General features: G+C 32.0%; 1 protein-coding gene across 1 annotated transcript; it reads right to left on the bottom strand.

Annotated features, from left to right (window-relative positions):
* Positions 1-8,014: 8,014 nt before the first annotated feature.
* Positions 8,015-8,680, bottom strand: LOC139889658 (uncharacterized). Its single transcript, XM_071872596.1, has one exon. The coding sequence runs from the start codon at positions 8,678-8,680 to the stop codon at positions 8,015-8,017; it is 666 nt and encodes a 221-aa protein (XP_071728697.1).
* Between the last annotated feature and the right edge of the window lie 231 nt (positions 8,681-8,911).

Raw genomic sequence — 8,911 nt, forward strand, 5'->3', positions numbered from 1 at the left:
AACATTAAGTAAGAACAAGTAAACAAACAACAATTGATGATGATGTTTAAGGGTTGTATAAATTCAGTTTTAAGAAGAAAAGAAGAAAAGAAAAAGTCTTCAAGATTACTTACAAGAACAAAGAACTTGAGAGGAAAAGAGAGAAGAAAATTGCAAGTAAAGTGTATGTGTGTTTGAATGAGAGATACAAGGAATGAAGTAATGAATAAATGAAAGCATAAGACCTCTCTAAAGGCCTCCAATTTTCGGCCAGCTGCAGCAAAATAGGGGGAAGAGGTTTGTTTTGTGGTTACTAAGGTGTTAAAGCTTCAAAAGTTGGTTAAAGAGTGGTTATACATGGGGATTATGGCATGACTAGATTCCAAATGTTCAAACCAACTAGTTACAAGTCCTAAGTAATACTTACACTTTGAAAGAGTGGGCTAAAGGTCCATTAATAAATGTAGGGTGGGCTTGTGAGTCTTATTCAAGAGTCCATTACACTAATTAAAGCCCAAGTTGCAAATAATCCAAATAAGTTCAACTTAAGCCCAAGTAATTAACTAACCATCTTAGTTAATTAAAATGATTAATAAAATTAATCATGAATGTAAATAATACCTTAAAATATTATTCGTGCAAGTTCCGGGTGTCACAAAGACGTTTCGGGCATTTAAAGTTCAAGTACGGGCAATCAAAGCAACATGTAAATGTAATAACATACATTCGTTTAATCAAGCGTATTAATAATAATAATTATTAATAAATAGCGTTGGTAAAACCAGGGTCGTTACATCCTCCCTCTGAAAAATTGAGAGTTGTCGTTGGTGAGATTGAATTTGTTCTCTTTTTTGCTGTAATTGGTGTTGAATCTGCCTGATAACTGCCTCCATCGTTGAAATACCTGCAGGAATATTTCTGTATTTTTGCTGCTTTTTGCTTTCAGGAAGCTAATTCATATACTCGTAAGAGCTGTTTGCTTTTCATTATACTAAAAAAGAGTTGTTTTCATGAACATGATCTTGATTTCATCGAGCGAATATTTCTTGAAGATAAATTTTGCATAGAATATTTGCCTATGGCAATTTGTGCTTGAAAGGTGATTAACAAATCACTAGTTTTGCCGAAATTTCTTTAATATTTTTCAAAGCACTGTTTGCTAATCGTTTGTGTATGCTAATAATAGACGATAAAAGTTTTATGCCTTCAGCGTCTTTTTCTTCTTCAAGATATTTTTCATATTCTTCAATATTTTTAGTTAATTGCGAAATTCTTTCCCAGTTTTCATTTATAAGATTTTTCCAAAGTTCATTTGAAAAATTATTCATTTGAATTTTTGAATCCATGGTAAAAACCTTTTTATTATGTTATGCGAAGAGGTGGTATTATTTTATACCTTTTTCTTGAACTTGATTCTTCTTGATCTGTATAAAACTTTTCTATATCTTCATACTTTATAGTACTTGTACTGGCATGTTCATGATTAGTGTCTTGTTTTACTATTTTTATTTTGTTTATATTTTCTAGAATTGTTTCTTTTATTTCCGGAAGTTGTCTTAATGCTAAAAAACTTAGGATTTCTATGATATTATTTAATGTAGAGTTTAATATTTCTATTTTTTCTCCTATAGTTTTTTCTGAAATATTCTCTATATCAATTTTGTAAATTGATTCATCGGGTAAATTTTTTGGTATTTCGAAAAGTGTTTGATTAAATGGTATAAATGGTTTGTTGGATGTGATTCCTTCTTTTCCAATTTTAATACTTGATAAATCCATGAATTTTTAGCAAGTCGAATATGTTAACTCAGATGAGATTTCTTTGATTACACGTAGATGGGAATTAATAATTTGTTTGTAGAAAAGAATTAGTTTTTCCAATATTGGAATCTTAGATTTCGAAGTATGATCTTGATATAAATTTTCTTTAGCCAAAACATTTTCTATTCTTTCAATATCTTTGTATTTGCTTGAAATCATTCTCCAGTAATTTTTTATAATGGAGTTTAATTCTAAATTTTTAGATGAACAACTAATTTGTCTTTTAGAACTCATGATTTTTTAAGTCTAGTTTTATTTGTTGGTTCCATATTTTTTTCTGAAATCTTTTTCTTGCTTCGTTGTTATAATAGTCGACTACGGATAATTCTTCATCTTTTTTAATTTTTTCAGATATTTTAGAATATAATATTTCGAGTCTATTTTTATCGTAATTTTCAGCCCTTATATATTCTAGTTGATAGGTTTTATGTTCGTGGTTAATTACTTCTAATTCTAATTCAAGTGTTTCACTATATATTATTTTAGGAGTTATGTTTCTGAATTTACTAAAAACTATACTACCAAGTTTATTCATTAAATTCGTTGACTTAGGGTTCGTATCATTTGTTTTAAATCTTTTATTTCATTACTTTCACTAGATGTTTCGCCTGTTGTAATGGAAATTGGTTTTTCTATTCGTGGTATCCAAACAGATGGTAATTCTGAAGTTGATTTCCCTTTTTCGATATATCTTTGGCTAGTAAATACTTTTGGTGTTTCTAGGCTTAATAGAGGTTCAAAAAGTTTTCTCTATATATATTCTATCATCAGTTTTAAAAGTAATACTGTAATGAGAATTTGTTAATGCATAATTAATTTGATATGTAACCATAAAAGGGTGATTTCCTTTATACATAAAATTTCTTCTTAATAATTCATATCTTATTGTAATGCTTTTATTTAGATCTTTATCTTTCAGACTTAAACCTAATTGAATGTTTACATCGAACTTAATTTTTCCTTCAGCTAGATTTCCTTTTCCTTTTGCTATTATACTTTCATGTTTATCAATTATTCTATCGTCTCTTAATTCTAGTTCAATAGGTGTATTACATCCCATGAAGGTACTTTTGAATATAATTTGTATGGTTGATATGTGTACATAAGCTATTTTAGTTCTATCTTTTTCATTCATTTGTTTGATTCTATCGCTTATTTGTTTTCTGTTGATTATAGGAATTAATATATCTCTTTTTGTTTGCTCAATAGGTACAGGTTCTTCTCCAATCATTTTTCCAAAATAAGTAATATTTTTTCTTGAGAAAATATCTTTAATTTTTCTATTATTATCAAAATTATGTTTTTCAGATAATGTAAAATTTGTTCTTCTTATTGCTTTTCTGTTTATCATGATATCAGCCATGAAACCAGATTCATTTTCAATATCATTAATAGTGGTAATACCTTCTATTATTTCATTAGATACTTCCTCTTGAGTTTTAGTCATTTTGTTATTTAAGAATAAGTTTGTAAGTATACCTGAGTGTTTTTTCTTGATTGATTTTGATGTAGAATTCTGAAGGTGCAACTGCTTTTCTTGAATCGTGCTGCTAGCTCTGATACCAGGATTTTTTACTACGTCTGAATGTGGAATTTAATGAAGATGTTTACGGATCGTGAGGATCCAAATATTAATGAATGGATTCACTGGATGAAAAGGACATCTAACCAATAATGGATTCATGATAACGATGGATACCTAACTTGGATGACTTATTTATGAACGGGTGATTGATATACGGGGGTTTATATTCAATGTGCTTTTAAACAACGAATATATGTTGCTGGGCTATATTCGACTGTGCCTTTAAACAACGAATATATGTTGCTGTGTTATATTCGACTGTGCTTTTAAACAACGAATATATAATGCTCAGATAGACGTCGCTATTCTGAATCCGTTAGGACTCAACGACAATAGCCCTGCTATTCAGAATCAAAAGATTCAACAGAGAAAACCAAGTGAGGTTTATTATCAAAATACAACCTGATTACAAATGACAACTAAGGCTTCCTTTTATAGGCGAGCCATGACACTATTTACAGATGCTCTAGGACCCACGCACTACGATCGTTTACATTATCGATCGTTTACATTATTGTTGTGGCCCGCGCACTTAATCTACTTTTAATACACACCGTACACGTATTATCTTCTAGATAGATTCCTAGACAACTATGGCCTTCATGGCCCACACTCTTATCACGCATATATACAATATAATAATTAAAGGACACGATATCTAATTTACATTATTGGTATGGCCCACGTGGGACCCACTTGTTTATTCTTCTTTTGTCTACATCCAGGATTTTTCTCTACGTCTGAATGCGGAATTTAATGAAGATGTTTACGGATCGTGAGGATCCAAATATTAATGAATGGATTCACTGGATGAAAAGGACATCTAACTAATAATGGATTCATGATAAGATTACGATAGCGATGGATACCTAACTTGGATGACTTATTTATGAACGGGTGATTGATATACAGGGGTTTATATTCAATGTGCTTTTAAACAACGAATATATGTTTGATGGGTTATATTCGACTGTGCCTTTAAACAACGAATATATAATGCTTGGGTAGGTGTTGCTATTCAGAATCCGTCAGTGTAACGGCCGGTCAAAATCCCTTTTGACGCAGCACGTTATTCACCGATTTCATCGTGAGGTTTTGACCTCTATGTGATACGTTTTGTAACATTGCATTCGTTTTAAAAAGTATTTCATAAATGAATATATAAATTCCAGGTTTTTAACATCTGATGATTCCTACGTATAGACAATCACCATTTAAATTTTTTACAATAATACATTTGTTGACAATACAGTCAAAATAAGGTACATGGTAATGGTTTGGTGAATGCAACGTTTCCTTGATAAATATGCCATGTAAGACTCCAAGCACATAACTTGTATCACGTATAAGCAAACAGCGAAAGACTTCTAGAAACCTGAGAATAAACATGCTAACAAGTGTCAACACAAAGGTTGGTGAGTTCATAGTTTTAATATTACACATAATCCGTATATCAATGTGGATTACAAAAGTTCAGTTGTTTCATTCAAAACGTTTATCAATATGTTTTAACATTTCAAATCATATGTATGTAAAGGTTGATCACAAGATCTCAGTTGTTTTATCCAAAACGTTTATCAGGTTCGTGAGTTAATGTTTCACATCATCTGTATATAAAAGTAAACCACAAGGTTCCAGTTGTTTCATCCGAAACGTTTATCAATAGGTTTTACATAAAAGGTGGACCACAAGATTTCAGTTGTTTCATCCGAAACGTTTATCAATCGGTTCTACAAAGTTGAGCACCCTGGTAACTAAGCCTTAACGTTTATAATAAGTACCCCTCATTTAACATGCAACCAACATGTACAATACACGCAATCCAACGTGTACTAACTTCAAATAGCATACGTCTGTTTTATAGTTCAGGCTAGAGTTTCTTTCTATACCTGGAACAGACGGGGATGTCAAACCCTATGGATCCATATACAACTATTCGCGCCCACCAGTTCTTATAACCGGCAGTTACTAGTTACCAAAGCTAAGGGATTTTCGGTTCAAACTCAGTGTAGAATTAAGTATGTACTTGTGTCCATTTCTTAAAACAGTTTATAAAACAACGCATGTATTCTCAGCCCAAAAATATATGTAAAAAGGGAGCATATGAAACTCACACAAAATCAGTTTTAGTATTTGTATCCATTTAGTAAAATAGATATAAAAGCATTGCATGTATTCTCAGCCCAAAAATGTAAAGAGAAAAAGGGATCATATGAAACTCACTGTTTAATATTGATATACAATATTGTAGGAAAGCACGTAGACGCATCGGAGATGATAAACACGAGGTTTGATTCAAAAATATACCCTTGAACATTACCCATAACCTCCATAGCTATAACCCATAGTTTCCTTAGCTCTACCCCGCTCGAAAACTATTTTTGAAATCATTTGGACATTACCTCGTCGTAGTATTTTATGTGTAATACTAATAATACAAATACTACTAATAATAATAAGATTAATAATAATATTAATCTTATTAATAATAATAATAATAATAATAATAATAATAATAATAATAATAATAATAATAATAATAATAATAATAATAATACGGAGTAAAAATAAAATGAAAAACAAACTGAACCAGTCGAGCTTTTATAGTGTGGCCTGAATTCCCCTGCCATGCGATCGCATGGCAAATGTGAGGGGATTCCATGCGATCGCATGGACCCCTTTTCCAGCTCACATATGATTTTGTAATTTAGTTTGTCGACGTAATTAAATATTAATATATATTTAATATTTAATTAATTATATATTATATTAAATTTACGTGCATAGTGGACTTGTAACTTTTGCTCCGATAAGTCGTACGTCGTTACTCGACTTATGTCCCGGTTCTGGTTTTTCGAACGTTCTTTCGTACATTTAGAAAACTTGCATTTTACGTTTCGTGATTCTTACCTTTGACAAAATATAGTCTTAAATTATCCCTAAATTATATCACTCGAAATATAACTTATACATTTGAGTGTTTTAGTCATTTACTTCTATAAATCATCGTCTCGCTATATGTTAAAATAAATTTTAAAATAGTGTTTTGCTGTAGCAAAGTCACTGTAGCAAAGCCATTTTTTACTGTAGCAAATAGTGATTTTTGAAAACACTGTAGCATTTTGGGTACTATAGCAATTTGAAAATACTGTAGCAAATTAGTGTTTTACTTGTTCATCTTAAACGTTTTAGTTAACTTATCTAAATATCAATCGAATCAATAATCGAATGTTACTATCGTTTACTAAATAACTTGAAATCATATATATTCAAATAGATATATAAACCAATAAGTTTAATGTACGGTATCATGCAATTAAAACTTTGTTACATTTTTCAAGTTATAGTATATATATGTATCTATTTACATATAATGGTTCGCGAATCGTTGAGAACAACCGAAGGGTATTTGAATAGTTCAAAATTTTTGAGATTCAGTTTTACAGACTTTGCTTATCGTATCGGAAATGTTAATCATACAAAGATTAAGTTTAAATTTTGTCAGAAATTTCCGGGTCATCACAGTCAGGACTCAACGACGGGGGCTCTGCTATTCAGAATCTAAAAGATTCAACAGAAAGAAACCAAGTGAGGTTTATTATCAAATACAACCTGATTACAAATGACAACTAAGGCTTCCTTTTATAGGCGAGCCATGACACTATTTACAGATGCTCTGGGACCCACGCACTACGATCATTTACATCATCGATCGTTTACATTATCGCTGTGGCCCGCGCACTTATTTATCTTTTAATACACACCGCACACGTCAAGCTACTTTAAAGATACCTATGGCCTACATGGCCCACACACTTATCACGCGTATTTACATACAATAATTAAAGGACACGATATCTAATTTACATTATTGGTATGGCCCATGTGGGACCTACTTAAATATTATCTTTAGTCTACATCCCTGCCATGGATTCACTGGATGAAAAGGACATCTAACTAATAATGGATTCATGATAACGATGGCTACCTAACTTGGATGACTTATTTATGAACGGGTGATTGATATACGGGGGTTTATATTCAATGTGCTTTTAAACAACGAATATATGTTGCTGGGCTATATTCGACTGTGCCTTTAAACAACGAATATATGTTGCTGGGTTATATTCGACTGTGCCTTTAAAAAACGAATATATAATGCTCAGATAGGTGTTTCTATTCAGAATCCACTAGGACTCAACGACGGGGGCTCTGCTATTCAGAATCAAAAGATTCAACAGAGAAAACCAAGTGAGGTTTATTATCAAAACACAACCTGATTACAAATGACAACTAAGGCTTCCTTTTATAGGCAAGCCATGACACTATTTACAGATGCTCTGGGACCCACACACTACGATCGTTTACATTATCGATCGTTTACATTATTGTTGTGGCTCGCGCACTTAATCTACTTTTAATACACACCGCACACGTATTATCTTCTAGATAGATTCCTAGACAACTATGGCCTTCATGGCCCACACTCTTATCACGCGTATATACAATATAATAATTAAAGGACACGATATCTAATTTACATTATTGGTATGGCCCACATGGGACCCACTTGTTTATTCTTCTTTTGTCTACATCCCTCCCTTCTTCAAAAAGACAAAAGCTGAGAAATTATGATGCAGGAGATATGTCTTCATCTTGGCAGTATTCGCAACTATGCCTTGGTGCTTTAGATATTTGTCTGCATAATTGTCTCTTCATATCTTCTGGAAGTGAAGCGAGTTGTCCTGTGAATGCTTCGAAGGGTTCTTCAAAGTTGTTGATTAGATTAAGGCCTTGTTCGTCAATTTTTTCATTAATGCTGGAATAGATCAATATATTTTTGTGAATATAGTTGATCCTTACATTTTCTTGCTGTTCTTTTCCGTTTCCTATTTTTGAGGATCCGAAATAGACTCCTGCTAGCGATGTTACTAGATGATCGACTGTGGGAGTTATTCTTAGTGCTTCATCTCTTGTTGGGTAGTTACCATTGCTAATTCTGAGATATGCTATTGTGAATGACGGGATAAGTAGCTGTTGATCTTTGTTGAATATTGGATAGCTTGAGTGCATTCTAAGGAATATTTCTCTTTCTTTAGCGAAGTTATCTCTGTATCGGGTGATTGCATCTTGCATTTTTTGAGGGAATTCTTTAATTTCATGAAGTGTCCGACCATCGATATAGAGGGTATCGATTAGTCCGTGGACAAAGTATTCTGATATTGTTAATGGTGATGCTTCTGGTAAAAAAACTGCTTTAGGGCCAGTTCTCCTATTTTTTGGATAAAACATCATTGTTGAATAACTTTCGTTGTAATTTACAAGACTATCCCATAGCCTTTGGAATCTTTCTATTGATGCCTTTTTTTGTCTTCATATTCTGTTGTAGAGAGAATACTCTTCATTCTGTTTATGGCATTTGGACTTGCTGTTTGACCATAAAGATAATGGTTGAGACTAATCATTCCTGATCCTGAACGTTTTGTTTCATTAGCTGGTTGAGTTGCTATTGTTTTATATGCTTCG

The sequence above is a fragment of the Rutidosis leptorrhynchoides genome, chromosome 2, assembly GCF_046630445.1.
Source record: "Rutidosis leptorrhynchoides isolate AG116_Rl617_1_P2 chromosome 2, CSIRO_AGI_Rlap_v1, whole genome shotgun sequence".
NCBI lineage: Eukaryota > Viridiplantae > Streptophyta > Magnoliopsida > Asterales > Asteraceae > Rutidosis > Rutidosis leptorrhynchoides.